Source organism: Pelophylax lessonae (genome assembly GCF_965119305.1).
Source record: "Pelophylax lessonae genome assembly, chromosome: 3".
Classification (NCBI taxonomy): domain Eukaryota; kingdom Metazoa; phylum Chordata; class Amphibia; order Anura; family Ranidae; genus Pelophylax; species Pelophylax lessonae.
Window position 1 is genome coordinate 34,795,772 of NC_138770.1, and position 22,080 is coordinate 34,817,851.

The window sequence follows — 22,080 nt, forward strand, 5'->3', positions numbered from 1 at the left end:
ACTGATGCCATCAACGCAAACCAAAAAGGTTCACTGACCAAGGCCCTAAAACTGAACAGCTAAATACACAGATACAATATTTATATAAGAGGCGCTTACCTGCAAAAAAATTGTATTTCTGTCCATCTATTTCTGATATTTATCCTGTTCTGATATATTTCATACAGCTGTATTACATATCACAATCCTGCCTGGTGGGGGAGAGAACCTGACTTTCTCTACTGCTCTTTCACTTTCAATGTGTCCTTCACACCCAGGGGCAGACTGGCAACTTTCGGCCCGGGTGGCAAGTACAAACCAGAGGCCCATGGTGAAGCGACTCGGCCCCTCTCCCACTCTCCCTCTTCCCTTCCTCTTCCTGACCCCCATTCCAAGCTGAAGCCATGCTCCAGATATCCTCTACTTACCGGCTGAACCCAACTTCCTGACCTGGCCAGCAGGGGGCGGTTGGGGCGGAGCTGGGACAGCTCGGTCGGGGCTGGTGGGGGGAGAAGAGTAGCCAGTGGGGCATGGAACCGGCCTCTGCTCAGACACAGTTTACACCATCCATGCTGAGGGGGGGGGGGGGGGCCTGCGCTTTGTCCTTGTCTTCAACCTGCGCTCAGTAGGTCAGTGGCAGGGACTTTTTACTTCTCTTCACCAGAAATCCTTTAGGCATGTCTGTGGAAGAAGCAGTGCAGCCTTTTTACAGGACATCAGAGTGGCCCAGGGGGCAATTGCCCCTCTGCCCCCTGGCCCAGTCCTCCCCTGTTCACACCCACCCTGTGACTGCACACTGATCAGCTCACCTCTATACCACTCTGATTTAGCTTCCTATCTGCATGCTTCTTGCATTGCAACATACGTAATTGGCTTCTTCTGCTGTTTTTTTCCTCTCTATCTTTAACCACTTACCTACCGGACACTTTCCCCCCCTTCCTGCCCAGACCAATTTTCAGCTTTCAGCGCTGTCACATTTTGAATGACAATTGCGCGGTCATGCTACACTGTACCCATATGAAATTTTTTATCATTTTTTTCACACAAATAGAGCTTTCTTTTGGTGGTATTTAATCATCTGCACAAATACCGTGTGACATAAAAGATTGCAATGATCGCCATTTTATTCTCTAGAGTCTCTGCTAAAAAAAATATATATAATGTTTGGGGGTTCTAAGTAATTTTCTAGCAAAAATAAGAGGTTAAACTGCTCTCCCTTCCAGCCGGAAGTTCATTCCTTTGATCTAAAGAACCAAAAGATACATTGTAAAGCATTTTGTTTATACTTATCTAGCAGCTTTAACAATGTTGATAAACATTTGCCGAAGACTTTTTTTTTTTTTTTACAGCTGTGAGTGAGCAGAAAACAGCTCAGTTAGAATCGAGGACATGCAGTTTAAGATCGTCGGGGGGGGGGTGAATCGAGATCGCGATTTTATAACGATTAATTGTGCAGCTCTAGTGTGCAGACTATAAAATTTTTGTTGGCCGTCAACACAACGGACGATTTTCATGCAGTCAGTACAGATTTCGACAGGGAAAAATCTGATGAGCAAGACTGGGCATGCTCAGAGAAGAAAAAACACAAAGAAAGCAAACCAACACATGACATCACTTCTGAAGTAGAATTTTGTCGGGCGGGAAAATTTGTGTGCAGTCTTGGCACATTCCAACCAACAAAACACAACTCTGGACAAAAGTCGGACGATCGGTGGGCCGATAATCGTTGCTTGTGTACGAGGCATAAGACTGGGATGCCATTAAAGTTCATGTGCGTGAAAAGGCAGGCGTCCCAATACTTTTGGTAATATAGTGTATATACATATTTGATTTACAGTCAAATCCATAGGATCCACCAAATGGAGACCTGCCCCAGCAATCCTACTGCATTTTATACTGAATGTTCTCCTTCAAGCCAAAAGCAATAGATCAGCTCAGCCTTCAAAAATTCCTATTTCTTGATGGGTCATTTAAGAATTGGAGCCATCGTGTTTGGCCGTGCACTAATCCACATTTTGACTGGGGAATAAATATAATTTTAACCACTTTACCGCTGAGTACCGTAGTACTACTGCGGCAAAGTGGCTCGTTATCGTCTGACGACGTAGACCTACGTCGCCAGACTCCTCCCCCTGTAGGCGGCACGCTCCCGCTGTTTTCATTCACAGCGGGAGTCGGGCCAGGGGAGGAGCAGCGGCGATCGCCGCTGCTCTGCCCCGATCGCCGGGGAATCCAGTTTGGAGATCCGCCCGCTTGTGTAAACAGAGCGGGCGGATCTCCTAAGTGACAGGGAGTGACAGATTGCAGGGTTCAGCATAGCTGAACATCCGATCTGTCCCTGGCTCACTCAGTCACCTCCCCCCCACACGTTAGTAAGCACCAGGCATACATTAACCCCTCCCTCTCCAATAAAATTAACCCCTTCCCTGCCAGTGTAATTTTTACAGTAACAGTGCATATGTATAGCACTGATTACTGCAGTAATGTCACTGGTACCCCCAAAAGTGTCAAAAATGTCAGTCAAGGGTCCGATCTGTCCGCCGCAATGTCGCAGTCCCGCAAAAAAAATCGCAGATCGCCGCCATTACGCGTTAAAAAAAAAACACCAAAAATGACAGAAATCTTTCCCTTAGTTAGTAAACGCAATAACTTTTGCGCAAACCAATCAAAATGCGCTTATTGTGATTTTTTTTACCAAAAATATGTAGCAAAAAACAAATTGGCCAAAAATTTTAAAAAAATTTGATTTTTACATTTTTTGGGGGGGGAATTTCATATAAAAAGATGTGAAAAATATTGTTATTTTTTCAAAATAAATCTCTTTTTTTGTTTATAGCGCAAAAAGTAAAAATTGCACAGGTGATCAAATACCACCAAAAGAAAGCTCTGTTTGTGGGAAAAAAAGGACGTAAATTTCGTTTGGCTACAAGGTCGCACGACCGCACAATTGTCAGTTAAAGTCGCACAGCGCCGAATCGCAAAAAGTGGCCTGGACGTAAGACAGCAAAATCCTCCGGTGGTAAAGTGGTTAAGGATTGGAGCCATCGTGTTTGGCAGTGCACTAATCCACATTTTGACTGGGGAATAAATATAAATTTTAGCTACCCTTGGCAAAGAAAAAAACTTCAAAAAGCAAATCTATTAATATGCATTCCTAAAATAGATTATAAGAACTCTTTCTTACATGACTCTGGCATCCGGTGTTTTTCTATGAACTTTGATTCCAAAGGGCTTCTTAACCAATTCTACATTATAATTTGGGTTTGGTTCCGCTGACCCAGTAAATTCTTTAACGTGTTCATGAGGAACTTCAAATCTTTTGTTTAAGTTATCTACGATCTACAGAGAAAAAAAAAAAAGTTATGTGTTTGTTCATTTCAAGATCAGACTTTTAACTAAGGTACAAGTCCGTTATTTCATTAGAGAAAATGACAAGGCTGTATAAAGGAATTGCATACAAACATAAGGCAGGCAAACCAACTCACCAAAGATTAAAAAGTTATCTTTATTATGCTGGCTGGTACCCTGTGGTGGGTGGCTGGCACCCTGTGGTAGGTGGGTGGCTGGCACAGGGGCTGTGGGTGGCTGGTACAGGGCCTGTGGGTGGGTGGCTTCTATAGTGTCTGTGGTTGGCTGGTACAGGGCCTCTGGGTGGCTGGCTGGCTGTCTGGCACCCTGTCTGTGGGTGGCTGGCTGGCTGTCTGGCACCCTGTGGTGGGTGGGTGGCAGGCTGGGTGGCACCCTGTGGTGGGTGGGTGGCGTGGCACAGGGGCTGTGGGTGGCTGGCTGGTACAGGGCCTGTGGGTGGGTGGCTTCTATAGTGTCTGTGGTTGGCTGGTACAGGGCCTCTGGGTGGCTGGCTGGCTGTCTGGCACCCTGTCTGTGGGTGGCTGGCTGGTACAGGGCCTGTGGGTGGGTGGCTTCTATAGTGTCTGTGGTTGGCTGGTACAGGGCCTCTGGGTGGCTAACTGGCTGTCTGGCACCCTGTCTGTGGGTGGCTGGCTGGTACAGGGCCTGTGGGTGGGTGGCTTCTATAGTGTCTGTGGTTGGCTGGTACAGGGCCTCTGGGTGGCTGGCTGGCTGTCTGGCACCCTGTCTGTGGGTGGCTGGTTGGCTGTCTGGCACCCTGTGGTGGGTGGCTGGCTTTCTGGCACCCTGTGGTGGGTGGGTGGCAGGCTGGGTGGCACCCTGTGGTGGGTGGGTTTTGGCACAGGGGCTGTGGGTGTCTGGCTGGTACAGGGCCTGTGAGTGGGTGGTTGGCTGGAACAGTGCCTGTGGCTGGCAGGTACAGGGCCTGTGGGTGGCTGACTGACTGGTACAGGGCCTGTGGGTGGCTGGCTCGCTGAAACAGTGCCTGCGGCTGGTAGGCTGGTACAGGGCATGTTGATGTGGGTGGCTGGCTGGCACCGGGCTGCTGTAGGTGGGTGTATGGCTGTGATACACTCCCACAAGACTAGTCCTGACTCCAGACGAGGATATCCAAGGAGAGGAAGGCGGCTTAAGAAGGCAGAATGATGTCACAAAAATATTGGCAATATCGGCCAGTTCCGGGGCCGATACCCATATGGCGGGGAAAGTGCATATCAGCCCCCGATATATCGGCCTTGCCGATAATCCGGCTATTCTTACTGGAAATACTGGAGGTAGCAGTTAAAAGGAAATTGAGGTTTACCACACAAATAAGGAATAAGATAGGCCTTAAAAATACACTGACCACAGAGCACTGCAGAATTATGAAGAATGGTTGCCCTGGGATGTTGAAAATATGTGCCACCCTTTAGTCTAGTGGGAAGGGTCTGCTGGAACCATATCTAACTTGCTGATTGTACTCATTTCCTTGTGAGTATGATAGACTTTTAATAAATGAAACATTTGTGTGATACTAATCAAAAAGAGGTTTTATTTTCCTTTTTCACCAGTAAATGAAAGGTGGGTAGTCTATTAAACTTCAGGTGAGATTTGTAGACCAGACCTGAATTGGAGCTGAGGGGAAGAGGGACCTATGAATGATGGAGATGGTCCAGTGGAGCCAGAAGAAGGCTTGGTGAGTAGAGGAAGCAGAGAGATGCTGAAAAGCAGAAGGGGTTAGTGCAGTGGTGAATGCACTATAATGGCTGGATCTGTAAGAGTGGAGTTACTGGGAAACTACACTGGACAGGGGACTTTTGAGGTAGAGTTTTGTTAATTATTAAGACTTTGTGTGCTGAAGGCTGATTAGGAGAATTGGAAAAAAACCTTACTGGATTAATATTAGTGACAGCCAATTCTACCTCAGGAATCCCCATAAGGGGATTTTAACCGCTTGCCGACCGCCGCAAGTAAATTTACTGCGGCGGTCAGCCCCGGCCAGGCAGAGTGACGTTAATTAACGTCACTAGCCTGGGAGGGTCTGGGGAGCGAGCGCGCGCCCACGGAGGCACGCTCCCGCGCGGTCACGGACCCCCCTGCGTGTGTGACCGGCGGACCCGATGTCCGCCGGTCACTCGGCGATCCTCGGGGGAGAGGGAGAAAGTCAGGCGGCTTGCGTAAACAAGCCACCTGTCATTCTCCTCGGTGTAAAAACACTGATCACACAGTTCTACTATGTAGAACCGTTGATCAGTGTCCTTACACCTCAAGCCACAGCCAATCACAGTAGAAAGCACGCCCCTAGGGACACACACAGCCCCTCCCTCTCAAATAAAGTTAACCCCTTCACTACCAGTGTATTTTTTACAGTAACAGCGCATATGTATAGCACTGATTACTGTAGAAATGTCACTGGTAACCCCAAAAGTGTCAAAAATGTCAGTCAAGGGTCCGATCTGTCCGCCACAATGTCGCAGTACCGCAAAAAAATCGCAGATCGCCGCCATTACGCGTTAAAAAAAAAACACCAAAAATGACAAAAATCTTTCCCTTTGTTAGTAAACGCGATAACTTTTGCGCAAACCAATCAAAATACGCTTTTTGCGATTTTTTTTTTTTTACCAAACATATGTAGCATAAAACAAATTGGCCGAAAATGTTAAAAAATTTTGATTTTTACATTTTTTTGGGGGGGAATTTCATATAAAAAAATGGGAAAAATATTGCTATTTTTGCAAAATTTACGCTCTTTTTTTGTTTATAGCGCAAAAAGTAAAAAGCGCACAGGTGATCAAATACCACCAAAAGAAAGCTCTGTTTGTGGGAAAAAAAGGATGTCAAATTCGTTTAGGTACAGCATCGCACGACCGCGCAATTGTCCGTTAAAATCACGCAGTGCCGAATTGCAAAATACCCCCTGGTCTTTTAGCAGCCAAATCCTCCGGGGCTTAATTGGTTAATACAGAACTGTAAAAATGTTTTTTTTTTTTAAATTTCTTATCATTGTGCATAAATTTACCCGAGAGTAACAGTGGGGCAAAATGAATTAAGGTTTAATGAATGGTTAAAGCTGCATTAAGGATTTGAGATCTTATAGGCGATGTGAGTGTCAAACCAAAAAATAAAAATAACTGGAAGTACAACTGAATAATGGGTTTAGTAATATTTTTTTCTTTGTTAAAGGAGAAGTAGGGTCAAAGTTTTTTTGGCCCTACTTCTCCCATGGATCACAGGAGTGCAGTTTGTTCTGCTCTGCTGTGACCCATTTTCAGCCTAAAGCCCGCTGACGGCTGACATCACTTAGCGGGTCCAGGTGCTGGAGAGATCACAACTTTACAGTTGGCATCCATCCAGATGCCTGGACTGGCAGCTGGTTCAGCCTCTCAGCTGCGTTACTGGGAGACTAAGCCAGTTGCCCCCCAGCTCAGTACTCCAGTGAGCACTGGAGGGGCAGGACAGACAGTTGGTGACTGATAGTCATGGCTCTCTGCTCAGAGAAATTAGCGGTGTTTGAATTCTCAGTTCTCAGTGCAGAGGTGGCGGGGAACAGATGCAGCATTGGATAGATGGATAGATGTAGCATTGGATAGATGGATATGCAGCGTTGGATAGATGGATAGATTCAGCATTGGATAGATGGATAGATGCAGCATTGGATAGATGGATAGATGCAGCATTGGATAGATGGATAGATGCAGCATTGAATAGATGGATAGATGCAGCATTGGATAGATGGATAGATGCAGCATTGAATAGATGGATAGATGCAGCATTGGATAGATGGATAGATGCAGCATTGGATAGATGGATAGATGCAGCATTGAATAGATGGATAGATGCAGCATTGGATAGATGGATAGATGCAGCATTGGATAGATGGATAGATGCAGCATTGGATAGATGGATAGATGCAGCATTGAATAGATGGATAGATGCAGCATTGGATAGATGGATAGATGCAGCATTGGATAGAAGGATAGATGCAGCATTGGATAGATGGATAGATGCAGCATTGGATAGATGGATAGATGCAGCATTGGATAGATGGATAGATTCAGCATTGGATAGATGGATAGATGCAGCATTGGATAGATGGACAGATGCAGCATTGGATAGATGGATAGATGCAGCATTGGATAGATGGATAGATGCAGCATTGGATAGATGGATAGATGCAGCATTGGATAGATGGATAGATGCAGCATTGGATAGATGGATAGATGCAGCATTGGATAGATGGATAGATGCAGCATTGAATAGATGGATAGATTCAGCATTGGATAGATGGATAGATGCAGCATTGGATAGATGGATAGATGCAGCATTGGATAGATGGATAGATGCAGCATTGGATAGATGGATAGATTTAGCATTGGATAGATGGATAGATGCAGCATTGGATAGATGGATAGATGCAGCATTGGATAGATGGATAGATGCAGCATTGGATAGATGGATAGATTTAGCATTGGATAGAAGGATAGATGCAGCATTGGATAGATGGATAGATGCAGCATTGGATAGATGGATAGATGCAGCATTGGATAGATGGATAGATTTAGCATTGGATAGATGGATAGATGCAGCATTGGATAGATGGATAGATGCAGCATTGGATAGATGGATAGATGCAGCATTGGATAGATGGATAGATGCAGCATTGGATAGATGGACAGATGCAGCATTGGAGAGATGGATAGATGCAGCATTGGATAGATGGATAGATGCAGCATTGGATAGATGGACAGATGCAGCATTGGATAGATGGATAGATGCAGCATTGGATAGATGGATAGATGCAGCATTGGATAGATGGACAGATGCAGCATTGGATAGATGGATAGATGCAGCATTGGATAGATGGACAGATGCAGCATTGGATAGAAGGATAGATGCAGCATTGGATAGATGGATAGATTCAGCATTGGATAGAAGGATAGATGCAACATTGGATAGATGGATAGATGCAGCATTGGATAGAAGGATAGATGCAGCATTGGATAGATGGATAGATGCAGCATTGGATAGATGGATAGATTCAGCATTGGATAGATGGATAGATTCAGCATTGGATAGAAGGACAGATGCAACATTGGATAGATGGATAGATGCAGCATTGGATAGATGGATAGATGCAGCATTGGATAGATGGATAGATGCAGCATTGGATAGATGGATAGATGCAGCATTGGATAGATGGACAGATGCAGCATTGGAGAGATGGATAGATGCAGCATTGGATAGATGGATAGATGCAGCATTGGATAGATGGACAGATGCAGCATTGGATAGATGGATAGATGCAGCATTGGATAGATGGATAGATGCAGCATTGGATAGATGGATAGATGCAGCATTGGATAGATGGATAGATGCAGCATTGGATAGATGGATAGATGCAGCATTGAATAGATGGATAGATGCAGCATTGGATAGATGGATAGATGCAGCATTGGATAGAAGGATAGATGCAGCATTGGATAGATGGATAGATGCAGCATTGGATAGATGGATAGATGCAGCATTGGATAGATGGATAGATTCAGCATTGGATAGATGGATAGATGCAGCATTGGATAGATGGACAGATGCAGCATTGGATAGATGGATAGATGCAGCATTGGATAGATGGATAGATGCAGCATTGGATAGATGGATAGATGCAGCATTGGATAGATGGATAGATGCAGCATTGGATAGATGGATAGATGCAGCATTGGATAGATGGATAGATGCAGCATTGAATAGATGGATAGATTCAGCATTGGATAGATGGATAGATGCAGCATTGGATAGATGGATAGATGCAGCATTGGATAGATGGATAGATGCAGCATTGGATAGATGGATAGATTTAGCATTGGATAGATGGATAGATGCAGCATTGGATAGATGGATAGATGCAGCATTGGATAGATGGATAGATGCAGCATTGGATAGATGGATAGATTTAGCATTGGATAGAAGGATAGATGCAGCATTGGATAGATGGATAGATGCAGCATTGGATAGATGGATAGATGCAGCATTGGATAGATGGATAGATTTAGCATTGGATAGATGGATAGATGCAGCATTGGATAGATGGATAGATGCAGCATTGGATAGATGGATATATTCAGCATTGAATAGATGGATAGATGCAGCATTGGATAGATGGATAGATGCAGCATTGGATAGATGGACAGATGCAGCATTGGATAGATGGATAGATGCAGCATTGGATAGATGGATAGATGCAGCATTGGATAGATGGACAGATGCAGCATTGGATAGATGGATAGATGCAGCATTGGATAGATGGACAGATGCAGCATTGGATAGAAGGATAGATGCAGCATTGGATAGATGGATAGATTCAGCATTGGATAGAAGGATAGATGCAACATTGGATAGATGGATAGATGCAGCATTGGATAGAAGGATAGATGCAGCATTGGATAGATGGATAGATGCAGCATTGGATAGATGGATAGATTCAGCATTGGATAGATGGATAGATTCAGCATTGGATAGAAGGACAGATGCAACATTGGATAGATGGATAGATGCAGCATTGGATAGATGGATAGATGCAGCATTGGATAGAAGGATAGATGCAACATTGGATAGATGGATAGATGCAGCATTGGATAGATGGATAGATGCAGCATTGGATAGATGGATAGATGCAGCATTGGATAGATGGACAGATGCAGCATTGGAGAGATGGATAGATGCAGCATTGGATAGATGGATAGATGCAGCATTGGATAGATGGACAGATGCAGCATTGGATAGATGGATAGATGCAGCATTGGATAGATGGATAGATGCAGCATTGGATAGATGGATAGATGCAGCATTGGATAGATGGACAGATGCAGCATTGGAGAGATGGATAGATGCAGCATTGGATAGATGGATAGATGCAGCATTGGAGAGATGGATAGATGCAGCATTGGATAGATGGACAGATGCAGCATTGGATAGATGGATAGATGCAGCATTGGATAGATGGATAGATGCAGCATTGGATAGATGGATAGATGCAGCATTGGATAGATGGACAGATGCAGCATTGGAGAGATGGATAGATGCAGCATTGGATAGATGGATAGATGCAGCATTGGAGAGATGGATAGATGCAGCATTGGATAGATGGACAGATGCAGCATTGGATAGATGGATAGATGCAGCATTGGATAGATGGATAGATGCAGCATTGGATAGATGGATAGATGCAGCATTGGATAGATGGATAGATGCAGCATTGGATAGATGGATAGATGCTGCACCCACCTAAGTTTTATTTTTTTATACCCCATACTTCTCTTTAAATTTGTTTTGGTACACTTGGTGAGGTAGTTCAATGAGAAGCTTCTTTATAAGGGTAGGGAGTGGATCACATTTTATGTTTTTCAAGTGTCTTGAACTATTATTGGCATAAGAAGCATCATTCTCTCATGTATTGAAAGCGTTTTTTAACCACTTTAGCACTAGCCACTGTGCTGCTACTGCGGCACAGTGGCTCGTTATCGTCTAGCAACGTAGACCTACGTCGCTGGACTCCTCCCCTGTAGGCGGCGCTCGCGCGCCGCCGGAGGCGTGCTCCCGCTGTTTTCATTCACAGTCGGGCGTCGGGCCAGGGGAGGAGTGGCGGCTGCTCCGATCGTCCGGGAATCCAGTTTGGAGATCCGCCCGCCTGTGTAAACAGAGCGGGCGGATCTCCTAAGTGACAGGGACTGACAGATCAGAGTGTTCAGCATAGCTGAACCTGTGATCTGTCCTTCTGTCACACAGTCACCTCCCCCCCTACACGTCAGTAAGCACCAGGCATACATTAACCCCTCCCTCTCCAATAAAATGAACCCCTTCACTGCCAGTGTCATTTTTACAGTAACAGTGCATATGTATAGCACTGATTACTGCAGTAATGTCACTGGTACCCCCAAAAGTGTCATAAATGTCAGTCAAGGGTCCGATCTGTCCGCCGCAATGTCGCAGTACCGCAAAAAAAAACGCAGATCGCCGCCATTACGCGTTAAAAAAAAAACACCAAAAATGACAGAAATCTTTCCCTTAGTTAGTAAACGCGATAACTTTTGTGCAAACCAATCAAAATACGCTTATTGCAATTTTTTTTACCAAACATATGTAGCAGAAAACAAATTGGCCGAAAATGTTAAAAAATTTTGATTTTTACATTTTTTTTGGGGGGAATTTCATATAAAAAAATGTTAAAAATATTGTTATTTTTTCAAAATAAATGTTATTTTTTTGTTTATAGCGCAAAAAGTAAAAATCGCACAGGTGATCAAACACCACCAAAAGAAAGCTCTGTTTGTGGGAAAAAAAGGACGTAAATTTCGTTTGGGTACGGCGTCGCATGACCGCGCAATTGTCAGTTAAATTCGCACAGCGCCGAATCGCAAAAAGTGGCCTGGACGGAAGACAGCAAAATGCTCCGGTGGTAAAGTGGTTAAGATCACAATTTAACAGTGTAGAAAATTTTGGGATAAATCCCCAGCCTGCGCAAACTGGATAACAGCTACCTTAAATATAGATCATCCCCTTGTATGGCCAATTATAGCCTATAAATAGTGAAAAACTATTACATAACTACGCTCCCAAAAAAATATATTCATACAAGTGCGTATACAAGTGTGGTGTCACTTTAAATGAAATATAAAAAATGATAAAAATGAAATATAATCATATAAAAATGCAGTGTCCATAAAGTGCAATGTCCACAAAAAAAAAAAAAAAAACCACCAGGTGTTTTAAAACAAATGTGAATCTTCACTACCGCGGCGCTACTTCCCGGGGCGACCTCCAAGATCGCGGTGCGAGCAGCGCGCTGCGACCTCGGAGCGGCCGCCACGGACTTCATAACATTGAAGTCTATGGCGGTCGCCTCCGGGTCGCCCCAAAGAAGCTCCGGACCCTTTTTCTAACTCGGAGCGACTTGTGTCACTCCTATTAGAACGGGTCCGCAGTTTCCCTATGGGAGGCGACCTGCGGCGACCTGTGAGGCGACCAGGTCGCCTCACAGGTCGCCTTAGTGTGAACGGGGGCTTATCATTTCCACAATAAGTAAGTTAGTAAACCCATGTCTTCCTTCACCAACATAAAGCACACATCCTACTCATTAAAACTTGACAACCCCCATTACAGGCAGTCATACAAAGCAAACAAAAGATGGCACTTTCTTTATCCTGTTACCTGGTGCAGGGTTCAATAGCGGCAGTCACCAGTGTCGAATGGACCCTCGTAATTCCATTTAATGTGGGAAAGTAAAACTAATGCCTCTCATAGTGCAGTATATCAAAACTTTATTCAATTAAACACAAAATGACACTTACAATGAGGACAATCATGTAAGGCCTGTTAAAAAGCAGAGATGCCAGTTTGCATCCACCTGCGCTCCAATCAGTGGGGGAAGTGACATGTCAATCAAGGGTCATGTGATCGGACACACTGCTTCCTTATTTATATGCTACCGCCATTTTCAGATACCCAATCAGATTCAATCCTTTCAATACTTAATTAAAAAACATTAATCTATTGGTTTTTCGCAATTTAACAGTGACATAAATTCATACACACACCCATAGAGGTTGAACAGGATGGACTGATGCTACACTATACCCATATTAAAAAAAAAATCCACACAAATAGAAAAAAAAAGTTTTCATAGTTTGTTTTAAAATTTTACAAACAGGCAATTTTTCTCCTTCATTGATGTGCGCTGATGAGGCTACACTGATAGGCACTGATAAGCTGCATTGATGGGCACTGATAAGGCGGCACTGATAGGTGGCACTGATATGCACTAATGAGGCGACACTGGTGGGCACTGATCAGGAGGCACTGATAAGGCTGTACTGATAGGTGGCCCTGATGGGCATTGATAGGCACTGATAGGCTGCATTGATGGGCACTGATAAGGTGGCACTGATATGCACTAATGAGGCGACACTGGTGGGCACTGATCAGGAGGCACTGATAAGGCTGTACTGATAGGTGGCCCTGATGGGCATTGATAGGCACTGATAGGCTGCATTGATGGGCACCGATAAGGCGGCACTGATAGGTGGCACTGATATGCACTAATGAGGCGACACTGGTGGGCACTGATCAGGAGGCACTGATAAGGCTGTACTGATAGGTGGCCCTGATGGGCATTGATAGGCGGCACTAAAGAGCACTGAAAGGTGGCACTGATAGGCATCACTAAAGAGCACTGTAAGGTGGCACTGATGAGCACTGACAGGCAGCACAGATAGGTGGCACTGATGATATGGCACTGATTGGCAGTGGTGGGCATTGATTAGGAGTAGTGATGGGCACTGGTAGGTGGCACTGGTGGGCACTGGTTAGTAGCACTGGTGGGGACAGTGTGGGACTGATGTCCCTCTTACGTAAGCCGATGATCTGTTTCTCCTCACTCAGTCAGCGGCTGCATTAACCCTCGTTCCGCGAGTCACGCTGCAGCATATGATAGCGGAGACCCCAGAGAAGACCCCCATGTCTTCTAGGTCAGTTCACCGAGACCTCCCCGACTCGTTCTCTGCAAGCGCAGGTAGGCCGGGACCGTACAAGGTGGTGAACGGTATGCAGAGGCTCTCACAGACTCCTGCACAGGCCTTAACGCAGCCGCACCTTAACAATCCTTCTCTGCTAGGCCAAACTCCACACTCCCCGCATCCCCAGCCTCAACGGAATCCCTTCTGGGCCTTATGCTGGATCACACCCTATGCACTCCAATGGAAAATCAAGCTGGCCAAACTCAGACCACAGCACAGATAGCTGAATTCTCCTCTAGCAACTATAACCAAGTAGAGACTTTGTTCTCTAAATTTGCTGATATGCTTGACAGGGGCCTTTCTCACACTGCCTCCAAGATTACAGGAGACATTAAGGCAGATTTGGGTAACATTGGTTCCCGTATTGAAGTGATCGAACAAAAACTTGATCATACTGTGTCCAGAACAAACCAACATTCAGATAGATTACAAGATCTTCATGTCCAGCTGGGCGGCTGCATCATTAAAGATTGATATCTTAGAAAACCGTAGCAGGAGATATAACTTCAGAATCAGAGGTTTTCCTGAGTCAGTTTCTAATATCACTGACACTGTTCAGGCCCTCATCAGGGACATCACCCCAGATATACCACCTCATAAACTGAAATTGGACCATGCACACTGGGCTCTTCAACCCCCCCACAAGGACATTATAGTTAAACCGCACTTCTATAGTGTTAAGGAAGAGGTAATGAGAAGAGCTCTCTTAACTAAATAAGCTTCCAAAGCAAGCCTATCCAAATCTTTGCAGATTTATCCCCAGCCACAATTCAAACAGGAGATCGATTAAACCATTTCTGAACATTCTATCGCAAAAAGAAATCAAATATTGGTGGCTCTTTCCTTTTGGCTTAAAATTTTAATTCAAGCAGAAGACGTACTCTTTCGCTTCTTTCCATAGGGAGAACAGCTTATACAGCATCTGAAACTGATAACCCAAGATCCATCCTCTCCAACTCCAGACTCGACTTCGAGTTCCTTCAAGCATGAACAGCCTTCCAACCCATTATCACCCTTATGGCGCAAATCAAAGACCAAGGAATCCAAGGACGCCCCCCCCCCCCCCCCCCCGATGTGATGATGTGATACTTTCTTTTTTTTTTTTAAAGGTATTTTATTGGTATTTGCAGAACACACAAACATTAATTCCAAACCAGTGACAACAAATATCAGGTACATCAAATAGCAAATGACAGCAGATACAGAAACCAGGAGTACATACCCATCCAAACATCCGGCACAGTAAAGCAGCAAGGAATGGAATCAACAGAAAAGTAACCAACCCAAACCCGCCCCTCCCCCCCCCCTCCCTCCCAAACCATCCGACCATATGAAACCAGAATCTAATAGAAGTACCAGCATAGTATCACATCCCACAGGGCTGGGCCAATGCCCGGCCAAACCCTGTAACTCGGGCTCTCCATGGAAAACCACCCTCCTACACCTCCAAGGAGCCTGAAACCGAGTCCACCCATACTAGCCAAAGTTTGTTAAATTTTTTGGGGCAACCCCTAGCTAGATAGGTAAGCTTATAGAGAGGTAGGGCGCTATTGACAAGAGAGACCCAAGCCTCCACAGAGGGAGGATCAGGACTCTTCCACCGCAGCGCAATCAATTTTTTAGCATAAAAGAACAAGATTCTTGACAGCACCCTCTGAGACTGTCCAAGGCTCTCCTCCGACAGGTTGCCAAGAAGGCACCTATCTGGAGAACAAATATTCGGAAGAGCCAACTTCTCCTCCATTAGGCGGCAGATCCCCTTCCAAAAGACCTGAATGTGGGGGCAGGCCCACACCATATGAAAGAAGTCCCCTTTAGGGGCCTGGCATCGAGAACATGCAGCAGAAGGGAGCCTACCCATACAATGTAGTCTATGCGGAGTATAATATATCCTGTGCAAATAGTTAAGCTGAATCACCCTATCACCCGCCGCTATAATCCCCTCAAACTGGGATTCCAGTAGTTCATCCCACGCCTCCACCTCCAACTGGGGCAAGTCCTTGCCCCACCTGTCCCTAATTTTGGCCATCCTACCCTCTCTATCCAGACTGAGCAGAGCGTAATATCTGGAAATAAGCTTGATGTGATACTTTCAGCCTACTCCAATCTTGTCTACTTGTTCCTCACAGAACTATTTTTCGTCTTAGCTGTAATGCTGTTGCTCCACTCATTTGTTTGATTTCTACCAAACTTTCAAGGTTAGCATAGCTGTGTTCACTAACTTTAAGGCAACTGTTTGCCTGCCTGTTTTCCCACTTCATTTTTGGGACTACCTTTTTATATATCTATTGTAAGCCTTTTTGTTATCACTTTCAGGCCTTTATGCTCTTTTAAGTATCATTCTTGGTTTCCCTCTTTTATCCCAATCCTCACTTCCCTCCCTCACCCCTGCCCTCCCACACCTCCCCCTGCCCTACACAACATCTAAAAATAGCATCCCAAAACACGCAGGGTCTAAACTCACCAACTAAGTGGAAAAAAGTTCTGAACTATTTCCATAGTAGATGTAGTTTTGTTACAGGAAACCCATTTCCCTAGAAAGTATTGCCCTTCATTCATACATGTCAAATTTCTAACATTTCACTTGGTAACGCAGAAATCAAAACCAAAGGGGTGGGTATCCTATTTTCACCTAGGTGCAAATAGTAGAACATAAAGACCGTTCGGGTAGATTTATTCTTGTTAAAGGGACCACTGATGGCATCCTCTTCTCCTTTGTTCCTTATTATACCCCAAATTGTAAAGAAAAACACTTCTTTCAATAATTGTTCTGAACATTGAACCCACTTCTCAAGGGGGTGGTGATCTTAGGTGGTGACTCTAATGTTGCCTTTGATCAAGGTTTAGACAAAATAGACCCCTGGGCAAACCCTACACTCGTCCAACTAAACAGAGTTTGCAAATTGCCAGGATGATGGCCCAACAGGTACTAGTTGATATCAAGAGAGAGATCAACCCCACTTTGCGAGACTACACTCACTTCTCTAATAATCCACATCAATCTTTTGTACGGATTGATCATATATTTGTATCTTCGAAACATGTCCATCTGGCCACCAAATCCTATATGAGACTTGGCCTGGTCAGACCACTCGTCGCTTTTCCTGACTCTAAAAGGCTTAGGGGGCCAAAAAATTGATTTTAGGTGGTGACTCAATGAGTCCATTCTCTGTGACCCATGCAGGGCCAAGGAAATTGAATAAGTCATTCAGGAATACTTTTGCAGCAACGATACCCCTGGAGTCTCTCTGGAGACTCTGTGGGTGGCTCACTAGGCCATAATAAGGGGCAAACTGATCGAAATTTCTTCTCAACTGAAAAGTGCCAACAAAGTAGAGATTGACTGTCTGGAAAAGGAATTCCAAGATCTTAGCAAAGCACACAAGCGTAATCCTACGGCAACTTCTATGAAGAGTTTGGACGTGGCCAGACCGGCTCTTAATCTGGCTCTCACTTCCAGGACTGAGAAGAGCTTGCATTGGAACAAGGCACGTTTTTATTGCCAGAAAGACAAATCAGGGGCATCCCTAGCTAACAAGCTCAATCCAAAAACCCGTCCTCATACTTTGCCTAAGATCAAAATAGCAAGAGGGATTTTTGTTGCAAAACCCGGGTCAAACCTTAGAGACTTTCCAAGACTTTTATTACAAACTTTATAACCCTAACTCGACTCCCTCCCACTCTGATTTGGAAGGATTCTTAGAATCCATTTGAATCCCCAAATTAGAGGACCGGCATAGCAGTGAACTTGAACAACCAATTTCAGCTAAGGAAATCACCGGGTGATTAGGGATTCGAAAGGCCGTACGACTCCAGGCCCAGACGGATTCCCCATCCTTTACTATAAATTTTTCTGTAATACACTCATCCCCTACCTGGCCCTTTTCTTCAATAATTTAAGACAAGGAACGGCTTCAGATTGCGCCCTCAACTCAGCTTATATCTCAGTCTTGCCTAAACTGAGGAAAGATCCCAGTTCAGTCAATAACTATCGTTCACTTTCTTTAATTAATAATGACTTCAAGATATTAACCAAGATTCTTTTGGATCGCATAGCGTCTTTTATACCACTTTTCTTTTCTCTTTAAACAGTTTTTATTGAAGGCAAAAGAAACATGGTACAGCAACATGCAGTGAAAATATTAGGTACATGCAGTGATAAAACAAGGCGCTTTGAAATTCAAAACTGCAGCATATAACATTCAAATAACATGTAACAATGCAATACGTATATGGGATCGACCCCGCGTCCCGTCTGAGATGCAATGAGGGCACTCTCAAACTGTAGGTTTGGCCGAGGCCACACTGCGTGGATGGACCCCCACACAGAAGGGGTCTCAACCAAAACCAAGGTATAGCACTTAATTGGGTACGCTGGGGGTTTTATACCCCTTTACATACATAAAGACCAAGTAGACGGGGTCCAGACCAAATTTGCTGTGCAATCAACATCATATCCCTGATGAACTCCCGTTGGGATGGAGGTACGGCAAAAAAAAGTTTCTTGCTGTCATTAGACCTCCAAAAGCATTTGACTCAGTCTCATGGACCTATCTCTTCTCCATACTGAAAAGATGGGGTTTTGGTGAATCCTTCATGAATATCATTACCGCTCTATACTCCTCTTCAGAAGCTAAAATAAGAATACAGGGTTTCTATTCCAATTCTTTTAGAATCGCGTGCGGCACTAGACAGGGATGCCCGCTAATTTTTGCTATTGTAATTGAATCCCTGGCCATTGTCATTAGAGATCATCCTGATATTAGAGGTATATGGTGCGGTCCTCAAACTCATAAATGTGCCCTGTTTGTGGATGATTTACTCCTCTTTGTCTCTTCCCCGTTGATCTCTTTCCCGATCATTTGTCAGACTCTTACGCTTTTTGCCAAAGCCTCAGGACTGAAGGTCAACTACAATAAATCACTAGCTCTAAATATCAATTTGGAACCGGGCCTTGTCACCAGGCTCAGATCACAATTGGATTTTTCTTGAAGTGATTTCACTATCCCTTATTTAGGAATTACCTTAACACCCCAAATAGACAAACTTTTATGTTTAAACACAATAGACTAGGTGGGACTTTAAGTGAGACCCCAGCAGGTAGTGCCCGGTGTCTCTATCCCTGTATCAAGAAAAAAATGAGGTTGAAGGATTATAAAAGGTGCATGAAAGTCAGCCAGCCCCCAGTCTGATGTACTCACCCTCCAGTCTGTCACCAACCAAGTAGACCTGTCTCATGATACAAAGAACAGGGGTTTAGTTGACACACATTTGCAAACACATGAGTAAACTGCAGAGCCACTACATGGCACCCTGTTTTATCTGCAGTCCTAACACTCCTAATTTAGTGTCTCCACACTGAGAGCACATGGCCACTAATGGATGGATGGGGGAACAGGTGGGAGGGAGACAGCCCAACCTCCCCCAACCCACCCCCATCCATGACTGGTCTGTTTTCTCAAAACTCAAAAAACTAAGTTGTAACAAAGGTACAAACTGGAAAGGACCAGCTGAGAAGCATTACACATCCATCCCCTGGGTGGATGTAGTATAAAGACAGATAGGGATTTTATATATGGGGCATGGCCTGTAAAGCACAATGCCTTTCAATCCCTAATTTCCTATTTGGGACTTTGTGTGAGACAAGCAGGTCATGCTATTGGTCTCCATCCCTGTATACGGAAAAAATAAGGTCAAATCAGACTGCATCCACCAAAAATGCATGAAAATCGCACGGTGGGACTTTATATGAGGCACCAAGCTGTAGGCAAGGCGTCTCCATCCCTGGTTGCTTAAACACAATAGGCTAGGTGGGACTTTAAGTGAGACCCCAGCAGGTAGTGCCCGGCGTCTCCATCCCTGTATCAAGAAAAAAATGAGGTTGAAGGATTATAAAAGGTGCATGAAAGTCAGCCAGCCCCCAGTCTGATGTACTCATCCTCCAGTCTGTCACCAACCAAGTAGACCTGTCTCATGATACAAAGAACAGGGGTTTAGTTGACACACATTTGCAAATGCATGTGTAAGCTGCAGAGCCACTACATGGCACCCTGTTTTATCTGCAGTCCTAACACTCCTAATTTAGTGTCTCCCCACTTGGAGCACATGGCTGCTAATGGATGGATGGGGGAACAGGTGGGAGGGAGACAGCCCAACCTCCCCCAACCCACCCCCATCCATGACTGGTCTGTTGTCTCAAGACTCAAAAAACTAAGTTGTAACGATGGTACAAACTGGAAAGGACCACCTGTTCCCCCATCCATCCATTAGCAGCCATGTGCTCCCAGTGTGGAGACACTAAATTAGCAGTGTTAGGACTGCAGATAAAACAGGGTGCCGTGTTGTGGCTCTGCAGCTTACACATGCGTTTGCAAATGTGTGTCAACTAAACCCCTGTTCTTTGTATCATGAGACAGGTCTACTTGGTTGGTGACAGACTGGAGGGTGAGTACATCAGACTTGGGGCTGGCTGACTTTCATGCACCTCTTATAATCCTTCAACTTTTTAAGTTTAACTTTCCCCCTTTAGCGGAAAAATTGGGATCAGATATAGCCAAATGGGACCGCCTAGAATTATCCTGGTTAAATTGCATTAATTCAATAAAGATGACTTTGCTCCCACAAATTCTTTATTTCTTCAGATCCCTCCCAATCCCAGTCCCCAGAGACTTCCTGAATCGCCTCCCATCCAAAATCATTAAATTCATCTGGGGATTAAAGGGCTATCATTTATCTAAAAAGGTTCTCTTTCATCCTCGTAATCAAGGGGACCTCAACCTTCCTAATCTGCTCTGGTACTACCAGGCAACCCATCTAGCACAACTTTCTGAGGTCTATAGGAAATCGGGAATTCTGGATTGGATTAACATAAAGACAGACCGTTCCACGCTACACTTTAGGCTACCTTTCATGGTGCCCTTCTAAGGCGAGACCCCCAATCATGGCCCCAACCCTCTCTTATTCCTTTTCTCTATGGGACTCCCTTAGGAATCATACGGGGCTAGTTTCCCCATATAAAGCCCCTACCTCATATCTTCAAAAAACCCCTGTTCACCCCAGGCATTGATATCCAAGCCTTTAAATGGTGGCTAGACAAAGGGCTATATAGAATTAGTAATTTTTTTCTACCATCCGGCCCAATATCTGAAACATACTGCATTAATAAGCTTGATATGCCTAACAGAGAAGTTCAGATTTGCACAAATTTCCTACTTCCAACACACACTCTGCAACTCATGAATTCAACCCCCAACTATTACTCCATACGAGAGCTGGTGTGGCCAAGACAGAGAGCAGAGGGGGAGAATATCAGTCGCTTTCCTTGGACCAATCCAAAACTCAATATATGCTAGCATGGGAAACTGACTTGGCTTTCGAATGGTCTCCTGAGGAATGGTATAGAATTGTAGCCAGAGCCACTAAGGGCATGTTAAACGTGACATTAGCCAAAGCAAATCTAAAATCTATCCCTCATCTACTCCAATCTGCTTCAGAGGCTATGACCTCTATGGGGACATGCTTCATACCTGGTGGAGCTACCCCAAAATAAGAAGCTTTTAGAATAAAACCTTCAATGTGCTCCGTAAAGTCACAGGCATTCCAATTACTAAGTCTCTCCAAACGGCCCTGCTTAACGCTCCAGTGAGACTCGATCCTAAAAATACCCAAAGGCTAATTCAGTTTATGTTAACGGGTATTTAGTTAACCATTGCCAGGTCGTGGAAACAACCCTATGTGTCATTCACAAGAGCTAAAAGAAAGATTTCATGGATCATGGCACCGGAGAAGAAAGTTAGTCAATCTGGGAACCTTGGGCAAACTTTATGAAAGTTCCAATCTCTGGATGAGTGCTTACTCTCTCTTTCCTCAACAAAGACTAACCCACCCTGGTCTCTATTTTTCATTCTCTATTTCTAATTTGGCATTTTTCTCATTCTTTGATTTCCACTCTAGTTTGTACACTTTCTCTTTTCTGCTCTTCCCTTCCTTTGGTATGTCACTATGACATACCAAAGGAAGCTCCTTCCGCTCCTTCCTTCCTTCCCTTTCCTCTCCCTTTCCCAAAAACTTGATACAGTAGTAAAGAACACTAACGTGAATTTCAGGATTGGTCAACTCTCTTCCTCGCTTTCTCTTTTTTTTTTCCCCATAATTGTTAGAGGACAACAACACTATCATTGGCCAA

General features: G+C 44.5%; 1 protein-coding gene across 1 annotated transcript in view; it reads right to left on the bottom strand.

The window, feature by feature from the left end:
- LOC309550280 (maltase-glucoamylase-like) overlaps positions 1 to 22,080 on the bottom strand; it is a gene marked incomplete at its 5' end in the record, with an annotated part of 526,737 nt that overhangs the window by 458,247 nt on the left and 46,410 nt on the right. Inside the window, one exon of the mRNA XM_082250685.1 lies at positions 3,164 to 3,318. Coding sequence (XP_082106811.1) covers positions 3,164 to 3,318 — 155 coding nt within the window. The remainder of the gene's footprint in view (positions 1 to 3,163; positions 3,319 to 22,080) is intronic.